At 43.5% G+C, this 16,160-nt stretch overlaps 1 protein-coding gene across 1 annotated transcript; it reads left to right on the top strand.

Annotated features, from left to right (window-relative positions):
• Window positions 1-2,447: 2,447 nt before the first annotated feature.
• On the top strand, window positions 2,448-15,870 carry LOC311126895 (polyhomeotic-like protein 1). Its single transcript, XM_084158587.1, has 15 exons — window positions 2,448-2,550; window positions 3,076-3,194; window positions 3,450-3,560; window positions 3,810-3,887; window positions 4,129-4,266; window positions 8,310-8,474; window positions 8,771-8,852; window positions 8,945-9,954; window positions 10,062-10,185; window positions 10,426-10,601; window positions 12,419-12,509; window positions 12,621-12,708; window positions 13,366-13,519; window positions 13,803-14,013; window positions 14,382-15,870. Exons 2-15 carry the CDS (start codon window positions 3,078-3,080, stop codon window positions 14,531-14,533), a joined length of 2,697 nt encoding a protein of 898 aa, XP_084014713.1. The 5' UTR covers window positions 2,448-2,550; window positions 3,076-3,077; the 3' UTR covers window positions 14,534-15,870.
• Window positions 15,871-16,160: the final 290 nt, after the last annotated feature.

Genomic DNA, 16,160 nt, shown 5'->3' with positions numbered 1-16,160 from the left:
CAAACATGACGAGTTGAGTTTTTACCAAAAAGTTATATTTTGGTTTCATCTGACCATATGACATTCTCCCAATCCTCTTCTGGATCATCCAAATGCACTTCAGACGGGCCTGGACATGTACTGGCTTAAGCAGGGGGACACGTCTCGCACTGCAGGATTTGAGTCCCTGGCGGCGTAGTGTAATACTGATGGTTGGCTTTGTTACTTTGGTCCCAGCTCTCAGCAGGTCATTCACTAGGTCCCCCCGTGTGGTTCTGGGATTTTTGCTCACCGTTCTTGTGATCATTTTGACCCCACGGGGTGAGATCTTGCATGGAGCCCCAGATCGAGGGAGATTATCAGTGGTCTTGTATGTCTTCCATTTCCTAATAATTGCTCCCACAGTTGATTTCTTCAAACCAAGCTGCTTACCTGTTGCAGATTCAGTCTTCCCAGCCTGGTGCAGGTCTACAATTTTGTTTTTGGTGTCCTTTGACAGCTCTTTGGTCTTGGCCATTGTGAAGTTTGGAGTGTGACTGTTTGAGGTTGTGGACAGGTGTCTTTTATACTGATAACAAGTTCAAACAGGTGCCATTAATACAGGTAACGAGTGGAGGACAGAGGAGCCTCTTAAAGAAGAAGTTACAGGTCTGTGAGAGCCAGAAATCTTGCTTGTTTGTAGGTGACCAAATACTTATTTTCCACCATAATTTGCAAATAAATTCATTAAAAATCCTACAATGGGATTTTCTGGATTTTTTTTTCTCAATTTGTCTGTCATAGTTGACGTGTACCTATGATGAAAATTACAGGCCTCTCTCATCTTTTTAAGTGGGAGAACTTGCACAATTGGTGGCTGACTAAATACTTTTTTGCCCCACTGTATTAACTTTGTGGTTAAAGTATTATTTATGTCACAATGTACACTGGATAATAAAAAAATCAGCTCCCTTACCACTACTCCACAACACTTTCCCTCACTCTCCCTCTCTCTTCCACTTTCCATATGCCTTCCACTTGTTCAGTATCCACCTTATGTTGTCCTCAGTGTGTGCCCACATTTTTTTATTTTTAGTTGATGATCATTGTATCCTATATTGTCACAGAGATCTATTCCATTTTATATGTCAGAAAACCATGTTGTTTTGAAATTGATTTTTACCCATGAGGTTGGTATTGCTTTTATGTTTATTTTTCCTGGCCTGTGTTTCATGGCCTTCCATTTACTTTGAGTGATTGTGTTTGTGAGTTCCTTGTTTCTGCTGCTTATTTGTGCCTCTTCTTCAACACCTTTCAGCTAATGTGTACTGTATGTGTGTGTGTGAACACATTCTTCCTACTTCCAAAGTCTTGTACTCTTATTCTCCATGAGGCACCAAACAAAGGGCATTTCAGCAAGGTCTATAGCCCAGCCATAAACAACTGAAATGAAAATGGAATAAATAATGTTTTAAAAAAATAATCAATGTTGATATTGAATTGGAAAATATGGTCGAATTCATAAATATCAAGATCATGTGGAGTGCAGAAAAGCACACTTTTGAATTCATTTAGTAATTTTCCTGTATTTAAAAAATGTATCACACAAACAGTATAAATCTGGCTTTGAAATGGCCTATGAGGCATAATGAAACATTACAACAAACTAACAACAATCATACAGCCCCATATGTTACATGCATTTGTTTCACTTGTGTTTGTATATATGAATATAATGTTGTTAAATAAAACATCACACATCTAACAAACACACAAGCTTTGAAACCTTCTGTCCAGATGCTATCCTTGGCAAATACAAAGTCAGCATCTTGCTTGGTTTAATCAATCAATCAATCAATCAATCAATGTACTGTGTCTGTGTGTGAGAGTGTAATAAATGTTTTGTTAACCTCATTTATGACATCCACCAGGTGGCATTACACCGCAATACCTGTTTGTTTGTTTGTGTGCTTCATTTGGACATAGTATTTCAACATTACTCGGATTAGCTGATGCTGAGAGTGACCATTTTGAGTGACAGGTTTAGAGCTTGAAGCTTGGGAGGAAAGTGATCAAAGTAAGTACATTTTTAAACATTGTTTTAAAATGAAAATGTAAAGGTAGCTTTACTTATAAACGCATCTTAGTTAATAGGAAGGTTAAACGGTTTCTTTCTTTTTACACACATGAAACAATGATTTCTGTTTATGGTCGCAAAATTGGGGTAATCAAGTTCATAGTAGCGGATGCACACGGCTGCAGGAGTTATTTCAAGATGCAGCTACAGTGTAACAGGGAGCATCACATACATTGTTGCAATTACTGACATATTAACCGTGTTGCTATTGCAGGTAGAGATTACATTGTAACTATGTTGTTGTTACATATTTTGGCACGCGACCTCCGTGTGCCGTCATTCCATTGCGACGGAAAAGGACAAACATCAAAAGGAGGCGTTGTCCTCCACCCAAATTTATGCAAAATATCAACCTAATTGAATGTACTGTAATATCGTCGTGCAAAAGGAATTGTTGCGTACTGTTACGCATTGAAGTCGAGAGAAACATAGGTGGCAATACACCAACGTCCACGGTGAGCAATGGATTTTCAGCATACGGTTGTCACGGGTAGCTAATTAGCTACAGTAGCTAGCTTGTGTGCTAGCACTGGCTGCAACTAGTTACTTTAGCTAGCTGGCTAACTACTGTACTAGCTAGCAGCACTCGAATTGCTTTTAATTATAGTGCAACAAGTGAGCTGCATAACATGTTGATAGCTAGCTAGCTAATAATGATTTACCTTGCAAGCGACTAATAATGCATTTATTACTAGCTGAGATTTATTGAATTGATGTTGCATGACAATCAAATGTTTGCAAACACAGTCAGGTGAAGGAGTGAAAGGAGGCATGGCATTCTTGATTGATGGATACAATATCGTGTCAACATGTAAATACAGATGTTAGTTATCCAGGATTGACAGATATATTCCACACCTTACATCTCCACAAAGCTGCAGTGTGAATAATCCTTTACCTTCCACCAGTGACTGATAGCCATGTCTTTTGACATTGTTTTCTAGTCAGCATTTGATTGAAAGCTTCTCTTATTTCATCAGTGATGGAGACAGATGGCGACCAAAACCAGGGCTCTACCAATGGAACCACTCCGTCAGGGCTGAACTCCCGCCCCTCTCAAATGAACTCCATGTCCCTGTACGAGAGACAGGCTGTGCAGGTCAGTAACTGTGGGTGTGCGTGCGTGTGTACGGGTGTGCATGCATATGAATGAGTATATTATGTATAGCCTATGCCTTTTTCTGACATGGCAATCCCAAATTGTACTCAGCGTCACACAGGATCATCTGTAATCCTTGCCTGTAGTGTAGTTATCTCATTATCACTGTGTAAGTGCTCGTATATCAACCTGCAGGCTATTGACAGTTCAATGTCATAACTCACTCTCCCTGTTTTCTATCTTGTGCAACTGAAGGCCCTTCAGGCGCTGCAGAGGCAGCCCAATGCAGCACAGTACTTCCAGCAGCTGATGCTGCAGCAACAGATCAACAGTGCCCAGCTACAAAACCTGGCTGCAGTACAACAGGTAAAGAACCATCTTTATGAACCAGCCCTACCAATAATGCATGCTCAGAATAGGGGACATGGCTGCTGTTTTGACATGGTCAGGTTGCGAGTGTTTAGGCTATAGGATGACAGTACAATATGTTGAAACATCATCATGAGGTTTGCTACATAGTCCATTTATACTGCTCTAAACTTGACTAGGATAGAGCTTCTGTCCATACAGTATGGCAATGGCTTTTGACATTAGTCCCTGTTGTCCCTGTTCTAGGCCACCCTTGCTGCCAGTCGCCAGTCCAGCCCTCCCGCCAACAGCATATCTCAGACCACAAGCACAACAGTCACATCTGTACGTTTACACATCTATGACAACTAGTAGGCCTGCTACCCAAAATCACTGAGAAGAATACAGCTTCAAAGAGGGCACTCCAGTAATATTGACTTAAAACCACAATTTGCTGTTTGAGCATGTTAATGACATTCTATATATTTAGAATCACTGGCACTTGCATTGTTTTATTGTCTCCAAAATAGTCAATAGAGTTAGCTTTGATTGTTCTCAAATTCACTTTTTTTTCTTTCCGCTTTAGATGAATGTAACCACTTCTGTGGGAGGGGCCATAACCAGCACCCGCGCTATAGGCCCAGGCTCCTCCGCGACATCCACTATAAGCCAATCAGTGCTGCTGGGTGGGAACGCGGCAGGACAGGGACAGATGTATCTGAGAGTGAGAACACATGCACCATTGCCTGATTCACACTATAAGGCCGACCCGAACAAAACTTTGCTGGCTCAGATATTTTCAGCACAGTTCCTATTCCATTACGGTGGATGCATAACCAGGTCAGCACAGTACAGCTTAGGGCTGTGGCGGTCATGACATTTTGTCAGCCGGTGATTGTCAAGTAAATAACTGTCGGTCTCACGGTAACTGACCGTTAATTAACATAAACACATTTAGCATCTCCTGGCTTCCACACATAGCCTACAAGCCACTGATGCAGACCTTTGGAACATCTACATTTAAAAAAGTCTAATAAATCCATGTAATATAGCCTACACCTTCACAATAAATCTATTATTTATTTTAGACGGGTCTAAAGAAACATGATATGAAGAAAATGTAGTCTATTTCAGAAGAACAGAATAGCATACTCAGAGTTGTTCTTATGTTAGGTCCTGATCTGGCTATGCCAAATGGCTGTGGGCTACACTAGTTCATTTAGCAGACAAGATTTGCTTAGAATTCCGTGGCATTATTTTATAGTATGAAGAATACAATTGAACAAAGCTGAATAAAATAGAAAGGATATTTTCTCCAAACGATTTGAGGGAGTGCGCACATGCGGCTATTCTGTGTTGAGCGGTTAACAAAGAAATAGGTATTCCTATACAGTGCCTATAAAGTATTCAGACCCCCTTTTTCCACATTTTGTTGCGTAACAGCCTTATTCTAAAATGGATTAAATAAATACAAATCCTCAGCAATCTACACAGAATACCCCATAATGACATAGCGAAAACAGGTTTTTAGACATATTTGCTAATGTATTACAAATAAAAAACAGAAAAACCTTATTTACATAAGTATTCAGACCCTTTGCTATGAGACTCTGGAAAGGCACACACCTGTCTATATAAGGTCCCACAGTTGACAGTGCATGTCAGAGCAAAAACCAAGCCATGAGGTCGAAGGAATTGTCCGTAGAGCTCCGAGACAGGATTGTGTCGAGGCACAGATCTGGGGAAGGGTACCAAAACATTTCTGCAGTATTGAAGGTCCCCAAGAACACAGTGGCCTCCATCATTCTTTAATGGAAGAAGTTTGGAACCACCAAGACTCTTCCTAGAGCTGGCCGCCCGGCCAAACTGAGCAATTGGGGGAGAAGGGCCTTGGTCAGGGATGTGACCAAAAACCTCATGGTCACTCTGACAGAGCTCTAGAGTTCCTCTGTGGAGATGGGAGAACCTTCCAGAAGGACAACCATCTCTGCAGCACTCCACCAATCAGGCCTTTATGGTAGAGTGGCCAGACGGAAGCCACTCCTCAGTAAAAGGCACATGACAGCCTGCTTGGAGTTTGCCAAAAGGCACCTAAAGGAAACAAGATTCTCTGGTCTGATGAAACCAAGATTTAACTCTTTGGCCTGAATGCCAAGCGTCACATCTGGAGGAAACCTGGCACCATCCCTACGGTGAAGCATGGTGGTGGCAGCATGAGGCTGTGGGGATGTTTTTCAGTGGCAGGGACTCGGAGACTAGTCAGGATCAAGGAAAAGATAAATGGAGTAAAGTACAGAGAGATCCTTGATGAAAACCTGCTCAGGACCTCTGACTGGGGCGAAGGTTCACCTTCCAACAGGACAATGACCCTAAGCACACAGCCAAGACAATGCAGTAGAGGCTTCGGGACAAGTCTCTGAATGTCCTTGAGTGGCCCAGCCAGAGCCCGGACTTGAACCCGATCTAACATCTCTGGAGAGACCTGAAAATAGCTGTGCAGCAACGCTCCCCATCCAACCTGACAGAGCTTGAGAGGATCTGCAGAGAAGAATGGGAGAAACTCCCCAAATACAGATGTGCAAAGCTTGTAGTGTCATACCCAAGAAGACTCAATGCTGTAATCGCTGCCAAAGGTGCTTCAACAAAGTACTGAGTAAACAGTCTGAATACTTATGTAAATGTAATATTTCTGTTTTTTATTTTTAATAAATTAGCAAAAATTTACAGAAACCTGTTTTTGCTTTGTCATTATGAGGTATTGTGTGTAGATTGATGAGATTTTTTATATGTTTAAATCAATTTTAAAATAAGGCTGTAATGTAACAAAATGTGAAAAAAGTAAAGGGGTCTGAATACTTTCCGAAGGCACTGTATGCTTAATTTAGAGTTATTCATGTAACTTCAGTTGTTCTACAAACGTTGCGCTATATGTTTAGATGTTTTATACATTGTAAGGCTGCATGATGCGTCTCTAATGATGATTTGAAAAAAGTTGCTTGAAAAGCATGAGCTCTGCTTTGTTTTTTGCGCAGGCTGTACACACTTCGTCAGTCTCTCGTTCACAATTTGAGAAGCACTTGATAATGCCTCAAATTTCCTGGCGGCATTCCCTTTGTGTGGCCATAATGCACCCTAAAAAAATCCATGCCTTTTGCACCCCTTCTCCCTGAGTGCTGCCTGCTCCTAAGCACTTATCACTCACTCCGCCCTCCATCATGTGATCTGGTCTTTCTCACAGGCTATAAGTGAAGACAGACACATCGGGGACGCAACTGCGCACGTCCTTATCCAATTCTGAGGTGCATATTGAAGATATTGGAAGAACTGTCCACATTTACTTTTTGTCAGCCAACAAGATGAGTAGGCCTAACGAACAGCAAAAGCACTAGCCTATGTCAATCTACTATCCCCCATAGTACAAAAGTTGACCTATTATATTCTGTGTCAGAAATAAATATTCCAAACATATTCTGGGACAGTTGTGGGATGCGATAGATCCCAAATTAATAGAACCACTAGCATCAAAAAATGTTTTACGCATTGTGGCTGACGCAACAGATGAGAACATTTAGCTTTAAATGTTGATAAACTGTTAGGCTATTTCTTCACATTATAAGCGCAGCAATGCGCACACGGCAGTAGGCTATAAGCGTGAATGTTCCATTAGCGGGAAAACGCCATTATCAAAAGTGACCACAAATGCGATTATGCATCTAATGCATTTATTATAAAGGTGAATTATTATGGTGAACATTTTCTTCCCCAAACTTGAAACTCACACGCTGCTTATGTATGCCAGTTAGGCTTTACACCCCTTGTAACGCGGATTAATGTGCTTAATTTTAAGAAGTTATTTGGCCACTTTAGTTGTGATACAAACCTTATCAAAACATATAGGCCTATGGGCTAGGCTACATGATTCAAAAAATAAAAAAGGCATTGTTTCTTGCCTTAAGCTGGGCATCATTCACAAGTGATAATATATAATTCACAAGTGATAAGCTAATATTGTCACCCATCAGACTATTCTTGATTTAATCTTGTCTTTACATATACTAAATAATATATGTGTAAAATTCGTTTTGATTTAGAATGGACCATTATCATGCACCTGTCTCGAAACAGGAGCAGGGGAAAAAATACATGAATTCTCTGCACTTAAATAGTGAATGGAGGACGCTTTTCCTGTGGTTCATTTTCATCCCAGCCAGGTAGGCTATACTCCTGTTGTAAAGATAAGCAATGTGCTTAATATTTGCTTAATATTAGGAAAGTTGAGAAATAAATATAGTAGGCCTAGCCTATAGAAAGCTGATGGGATCCTCCTCTTTTTAGTAGAGGCCATCACTCTGTTTTCTCGCGCAATTTTATAGCCTATAGAAATGTTGCGCAACATGAGCTCATGGGCTATCATGAAGTGCTTGATTAGATTTTCGATTACATTTGCATTGATTTCAGAGTGATTAGAGGGACAATAGAGTGCTGAGTACCAGGCAGTTAGCAAGTTTGGTAGGCTACTAATGACCATCAGCAGCATCAGAGTTTGGAGAAGCCTAATTACCGTGACTAAACGGTCACGTGGAATTTGACTGCCTTCATGACTGGTGACCGCCGGTGTGGCGGTAATACGGTCACCGCAACAGCCCTAGTACAGCTTAGCTTGGCTTGGTTCGGGCTTGGCTCAAGAGTGTGAGTATAGTATCTGCTTTTGTAATTTGCCTCCATGAAAGGACTCTTTGATTGACAGTCTCTTTTGTTGTACTGTAGGTGAACCGATCTCTGAGGGCTCCCCTCTCCTCCCAGCTCATCTTTATGCCTGGTAGCACGGCAACCACAGCCATGGCAACAGTCACCAAGCAGCCACAGACTCAGCAGCAGCAACAACAGGAAGTTACACCTACTTCCTCCAGCAACCAATCAGACAATGACCAGGTATGGATCAACTTTGTATTTGTGACTGAGAACATTGGAGTGAGTCCTGCTTTAGTGATGTAATCTAGAATAGATTGTTCCCAGTTCTGTTGGTGCTGTCTTGCCAGGTCCTGTGGTCATTACAGCACAAACAGATCTGGGACCAGGCAAAATCTAGAATATTTGTGCAGTAAAACTACAGTATTGTGCTCTGAAATTGGTGAAACTCTGGCTTGTACTTCTCTTGCATCCCTCTCTCTGGCCTCTTCTTTCCATCAATCCTCATACACCCATCTCCCCCTTTCTCTCTGGACCAGGTGCAGAACCTGGCTCTGCGATGTCTCTCCAGTCCCAAGGGGGTCGGGGTCAAGACTGAAACCCCAGAGAGGGGTGAAACAGGTGGGGAGTGAAATCGCAGCATACTTAGCCTTACATACTTAGCATACTTCCTTACCTGTTGGTTATTAATTTCCTTCCTCATTCTTGTCCAGCGACCTACTCCCTTATCCAGTCATCTCACCAGCAGTTCAACCAGTCCACTCCACAGTATACCACTAAACCAACCCAACAGCAACAGTCCCACATCAAGATCCCCACCTACATCCAGAGCTCCAACGCCAACCTGTCCTCTCTCAACCTCAAGACGGGCAACCACCACTCCAACGCCCCCTCCTCACCCTCCACCTCTGTCCCACTCTCACAGCTCCTCCTCTCCGGACCCAACTTTGGCCGGGGTGGGGCTATCACCACGGTAACCTCTGCCGCCACGGCGACGCACATTCTGGTGCCCACCTCCAATGCGCCCGCCCAGTCCCACATTTACCAGGTGGGTGCTGCCACCATCAAGCCCAATGTTAGTACTCAAACGCTGGTGGTTCAGCCTCTGCAGAAAAGCACTATTAACGACAAAGGAGGCCATGGGAACGGTCCCGTTCCAATCCAGCCGAAAACTCAACAAGGCCTCCGTATGCCCCTGCAACTGCCATCCCGCAACCCGCCTCCCATCCTCCCCGCACCCCCCGCCAACAATCAGACTATTGCCACCCAGCCTCCGCCGCACATCCCAGTCCAGATAGTAGGGGCCAGGCAGAGCTCCATAGGAAACCCCCAGGCTTTGGCCTTGGTCCAGGCCCGGAACACCTGTTCCCAGGATGGAGCTACCCTTCTGAGTAGCTCCAGCAGCGCCAGCCTCCTCACCATGGTGGCCTCCATCGCTTCCAGAGAGGGAGGGGGGATAAGCCGAGGGGCGGATTTAAAGAGCCTTCAATCAGCCCAAGAAGCCCTCCCATTGGCCCACATCTCTCACGTGCACGCACAAGCCAATCAGAATCAGAGCCCTGGGCTGAATCCAAATCCAAATTGCACCTTGGCCGCCAGCATCTCCTCTCAGTCCCAGGCCTCCCGTTCCTCCCTCACTTTACCCCTGCCTTTGGTTGAGGCGAGCAGCGTGTCCGCTGTAGTGGCTGCCAATGGAGAGTCTATGTGTTCTCAGCCTCCCCAGGTGAGTTGTTCATTACTGATAGCACTGATAACACTACAATTGACTGATGTTTCTAAACTACGTAGTGGTTGTTGATTCCATTTGTGAAATAATGACATTCCTCTCAGGGTAAGTCGATGAAGAGGAAATCCGAGTCAGTCGCAGCCAATGACGAAGATGGTCCCCCTCCTCCCCACCTTGTTCCAATGAGTGAACACTCCCCTGCCCTCTCCTCCTCCGCCATGGAAGCAGGTAAGGAATCAGCTATAAATGGGCCCACTTGTCTTCAATACTTTGCCTTTCTCATTCCTCTCATTTACAATTTTCTACCTTGGCCCAGCCACCAACCTGACCCGTGGATCAATACCTATGCATGATTCCAAAAACCTCACGTTTGCACAGATTTAGCCACTGTGGCCAGGCGGACTTGGTCAAATTGTTCAAAAATAAGTGATCAAATCCTTTCTCTCCCCCCACCCTTCTTTTCTCAAGGCCCTGGTCCACTTTCTCCCTCCCCCTCTCCCTCTCTTTCCCCTGCCCTCTCGGTGTCCCGTATGGGGGGTGGCCAGGGGGAGAGAGCCCCCCCTCCACAGGCTGTGGTCAAACCCCACGTCCTCACCCACCTCATAGCGGGCTTCGTCATCCAGGAGGGAGCTGAACCTTTCCCTGTACATACAGTATTCACCTTGGGATTTGTAGTTTTTGGAGTAGTTGTAGTTCTCATATACAATACAACGTTCATTCATACCCTTTGAGGATATACAGTGAGGGAAAAAAGTATTTGATCCCCTGCTGATTTTGTACGTTTGCCCACTGACAAAGAAATGATCAGTCTATAATTTTAATGGTATGTTTATTTGAACAGTGAGAGACAGAATAACAACAAAAAAATCCAGAAAAACGCATGTCAAAAATGTTATAAATTGATTTGCATTTTAATGAGGGAAATAAGTATTTGACCCCTCTGCAAAACATGACTTAGTACTTGGTGGCAAAACCCTTGTTGGCAATCACAGAGGTCAGACGTTTCTTGTAGTTGGCCACCAGGTTTGCACACATCTCAGGATGGATTTTGTTCCACTCCTCTTTGCAGATCTTCTCCAAGTCATTAAGGTTTTGAGGCTGACGTTTGGCAACTTGAACCTTCAGCTCCCTCCACAGATTTTCTATGGGATTAAGGTCTGGAGACTGGCTAGGCCACTCCAGGACCTTAATGTGCTTCTTCTTGAGCCACTCCTTTGTTGCCTTGGCCGTGTTTTTTGGGTCATTGTCATGCTGGAATACCCATCCACGACCCATTTTCAATGCCCTGGCTGAGGGAAGGAGGTTCTCAACCAAGATTTGACGGTACATGGCCCCGTCCATCGTCCCTTTGATGCGTTAAAGTTGTCCTGTCCCCTTAGAAGAAAAACACCCCCAAAGCATAATGTTTCCACCTCCATGTTTGACGGTGGGGATGGTGTTCTTGGAGTCATAGGCAGCATTCCTCCTCCTCCAAACACGGCGAGTTGAGTTGATGCCAAAGAGCTCCATTTTGGTCTCATCTGACCACAACACTTTCACCCAGTTCTCCGCTGAATCATTCAGATGTTCATTGGCAAACTTCAGACGGGCATGTATATGTGCTTTCTTGAGAAGGGGGACCTTGCGGGCGCTGCAGGATTTCAGTCCTTCACGGCGTAGTGTGTTACCAATTGTTTTCTTGGTGACTATGGTCCCAGCTGCCTTGAGATCATTGACAAGATCCTCCCGTGTAGTTCTGGGCTGATTCCTCACCGTTCTCATAATCATTGCAACTCCACGAGGTGAGATCTTGCATGGAGCCCCAGGCCGAGGGAGATTTACAGTTATTTTGTGTTTCTTCCATTTGCGAATAATCGCACCAACTGTTGTCACCTTCTCACCAAGCTGCTTGGCAATGGTCTTGTAGCCCATTCCAGCCTTGTGTAGGTCTACAATCTTGTCCCTGACATCCTTGGAGAGCTCTTTGGTCTTGGCCATGGTGGAGAGTATGGAATCTGATTGATTGATTGCTTCTGTGGACAGGTGTCTTTTATACAGGTAACAAACTGAGATAAGGAGCACTCCCTTTAAGAGCATGCTCCTAATCTCAGCTTGTTACCTGTATAAAAGACACCTGGGAGCCAGAAATCTTTCTGATTGAGAGGGGGTCAAATACTTATTTCCCTCATTAACATGCAAATCAATTTATAACATTTTTGACATGCGTTTTTCAGGATTTTTTTGTTGTTATTCTGTCTCTTACTGTTCAAATAAACCTAGCATTAAAATTATAGACTGATCATTTCTTTGTCAGTGGGCAAACTTACAAAATCAGCAGGGGATCAAATACTTTTTTCCCTCACTGTATACCACCTGATATAAATAATGACATGTACTATAGATTAAAACAATATTATCAATAATTCCCTGTAATCAGTAATGTTGAACACAACACATTTTGTTCCTGTATTTTAATTGACAGGTGAGTGGGCCAGTGAAGGAGGCAGCTGGAGAAGATTTGGCCATGGACAATCCAAACGCCAGTCAGCCTGAGACTGTGAATACAGCTACAGGTTAGGCTCAGACCATAGTCCCAAGTCACGTTTCCATCAAAGCCACTGGTTTGACTACAAACTGCAATTGATGTAGTTCTTTAAACCCCCTTTTTCCTGTTCTCTTCCCAGTGCTGAAGTGTGAGTACTGTAAAAGCTTCGCCCCAGCCAGACAGTTTAGAGGGACTAAGCGCTTCTGCTCATTGACCTGTTCCAAGAGGTACAGTCATAGTACAAATTCACTGCAGTATACTGTATGTCTACTATATGTCATTATTATAAGTCTACTATATGTCAGTATACACTGAGTGTACAAAACCTTAGGAACACCTTCCTAATATTGAGTTGCACCCCCTTTTGCCCTCAGAACAGTCTCAATTCGCCGGGGCATGGGCTCACTCTACAAGGTGTCGAAAAGTGTTCCACATGGATGATGGCCCATGTTGACTCCAATGCTTCCCACAGTTGTGTCAAGTTGGCTGAATGTCCTTTGGGTGGTGGACCATTCTTGATACACAGGAATCTGTTGAGCGTGAAAAACCCAGCAGTGTTGCAGTTCTTGACACACTCAAACCGGTGTGCTTGGCACCTACTACCATACCCCGTTCAAAGGCACTTAAATCTTTTGTCTTGCCCATTCACCCTCTGAATGGCACACATACACGATCCATGTCTCAATTGTCTCAAGGCTTAAAAATCCTTCTTTAACCTGTCTCCTCCCTTTAATCTACACTAACTGAAGTGGATTTAATAAGTGACATCAATAAGGGATCATAGCTTTCACCTGTATTCACCTGGTCAGTCTATGTCATGGCAGGTGTTCCTAATGTTTTGTACACTCAGTGTATGTCTACAATATGTCTCTCTGTTGCTCCAGGTATAATGTAAGCTGCAGCCAGCACTACCGCCTGCGACAGGGGGGTCACCTCTCCCACTCTGACGAGGACGGGGTCCTAAGGAGGAGGGTTCCCCACAGGACCAGCTCCGAGATTGCCAGTGCCAAAATAGCCGGGAGACCCTTACCAGTTAAGGTAATGGTCAGATGATCATTGATAGTTGTACACTTGTTTTTGACCTGGCATGGATGACTGAAGAGATCTCTGTCACAACTAGAAAGGGTGGAAAGTATGGCGCTTTCTAGATGGGTTAAACCACTAACCCTAATTTAAACGTTTACCTTCAATCCTCAAATAGCCTCAAAATCTGCGTATCAAACTTGCCGATAATGCCATATTTGTCAGTTCAAGCGTGGCCATCTTGTGACTACCTTGTTGCACACGCACCTCTCACACAATCCTGGTTCATTGTCTACAGTGCCGCTCCGAGTCCAGCCGTTCGGAGGACGTCTCCAGCTGCGGGGAGGAAGAGGACGACCCCATGTCCCTCTCCCCGGCCTCCTCCTCTTCCTGCCACCAGCCTCCGCCCACACTCCGATTGGAGGTCTCGAAGGCGTCCTACTTCCTGCCCGGCAGCCCCGCCCAGTGGAGTGTGGAGGAAGTGTCTCAGTTCATATCCTCTCTGCAAGGTTGGTACCACAGAGCTGAGCTCTAAACTGTAGTTCAGTTACTATAGACATCATTAGTTGATACCATCAGCTCAGAAGGATATGCGTTGTCATGCAACAACACCCAAATGCTACTCTGTGTTTTTGTGGCTTTTGAAATCTATAATTACAGTTATCTTACTTGTTTTTGTAGCTTTTTTTACTCCCTCTATTATTCTATAATGTTGAGGTAGCAGGCCATTGCTATTGGATTTTCACCCTTGTAATTCATGTATTCATGTTATTGTCTTGTTACCGTCCCTCCTTCCCTCTCTCTCTTCCCGCCCTCACTTACTCCCAACCTCCCTCTTTCTCTCCCTCTCTCCTCTCCTCCTTTTCTCCTCTCCCAGGCTGTGAGGAGCTGGCGGCCCATTTCCTGTCCCAGGAGATTGACGGACAGGCCCTGCTGCTACTCAGAGAGGAGCATCTCATGTCCACCATGAACATCAAGCTCGGTCCCGCCCTCAAGATCTGTGCCCACATCAACATCCTGAGAGACTGAGAGGAAGAATGAACGGAGGAAAGGAGAGATACTCCCAAAAGAAAAAGGAGAGAAGGAAGGGATGGAGAGAGAGAGAGAGAGGAGGTGACAATATGGCTGTTGAAATACTTTTTAACTGTGTTAAGTGGGGTCCCTGTTGATTTTATTATATTTTGTCTAAACAAACAGAATGAAAGTGGGAAAAATGAGTCTTCTACCCACAAAATGTGGACCTTAAATGTAGAGTATTATGTGAGTGAGTGAGGAAACCCTGTATATGTGTGTAATATTTGCCTATATATTTAAATATATCTTTGTTGGCTGGACTGCCTTTGTTTACGCTGTAGAGAATCATTGTGGAACTTGTGGCCTTTTTAAGTAGTTTCGGCGATCTAAAAATAGTACTAGAACGGAGTCGTCCGTAAAAAGAAAAAACCTGTTTCATATCATTCCTTATTTTTACAAGCCATTATGTATGGTAAGGTCATGTAAAGTAATGGACCATTGCCTTTGCCAACCATTACTGAGGAGTAGCAAATATATTGGCCTAAGGAAACTTGACAAATAGAGGGTGACATTTTCTGTCCGCTGAAATGAGCAAGAAACTCAATTGGTGCACAGGATTTATATAAAAAAACGTCCTTTTTAAAATGTCTATGAAGTGGCAGCAATAATCTATGCGGATCTGAAGTACAGGTATACCCGATCCAAATTATACCATCCCATAGGCTACTGCAGTTTTCCAAACGTATTTCAGATTATATGCCCTCCTGCCTATAGTTTTTTAAGTAAGGTCTTTGCAGTTTTATACATTGAAAGAGCTATTTACAGTAGTCGACAGAAAATGTCACCAAGGTCGTACTCATTGGGCATCAAACGGAATAAAACTGACTGAAACAGGGAAGGACTACCTGGGCTTATCCAATAAGAATCAGTCATTTTCCTGCTGCGTGCCCTAATGTACATGACCCTGGATTGTAGTCTTCCTCATAGCTTTCCTCATAACTTGTACCTATCCAAGGCTCTTGTTACAGTAGCAGTGACTGTGGCTATTATCAATAATCTTATGATTAGGTGCTCTGCTAATTGTGTGTTTACATTTTAAGCTTGGAGAAGGCGAGGTCAATATCATGCAAAAAAAATAAACCAACTACTAGGACACCATGCAGGAGTGGTAGTGCTTTTGTTTTGCAACTGAATTGATGTGTTGTGTAAACTGAACTTTTATTGTGTGGAATAGCTAGTTGTGCTCTTTACATGACAGTCTTTTGACTGGTTAAGACTTCTGAGTTTGTTAAGGCATATTTGTTAGGCAGGGATCCCAGCTCAACTAAGAAAATAAAGAAAGGATCACTTTGCTTTGTTGAATGACATATGCTTTAAAGGGAAAATCAAATTATGTATGATATACATGTATGATGCATTTTGCATCATCATGATGATGTGGCTGGTGACACTTTGCTTCTTGAATATCTTCGAAACTGCTGACATGCAAAATATTTTGGGACAGTATTAAAAAGTGGACAAATGGGAAAAAAAGACCAGAAGTTAGTTTGAGTGGATTTTCCCTTTAATTTACCTTCCCTGCTGGGCTAACTTTTATTATGATGAGATACTCAGCAATTTCTATTTGATTAAATGGCAGACT

Source organism: Coregonus lavaretus (genome assembly GCF_964263955.1).
Source record: "Coregonus lavaretus genome assembly, chromosome: 3".
NCBI lineage: Eukaryota > Metazoa > Chordata > Actinopteri > Salmoniformes > Salmonidae > Coregonus > Coregonus lavaretus.
This window is presented reverse-complemented; position numbering and strand designations above follow the sequence as displayed.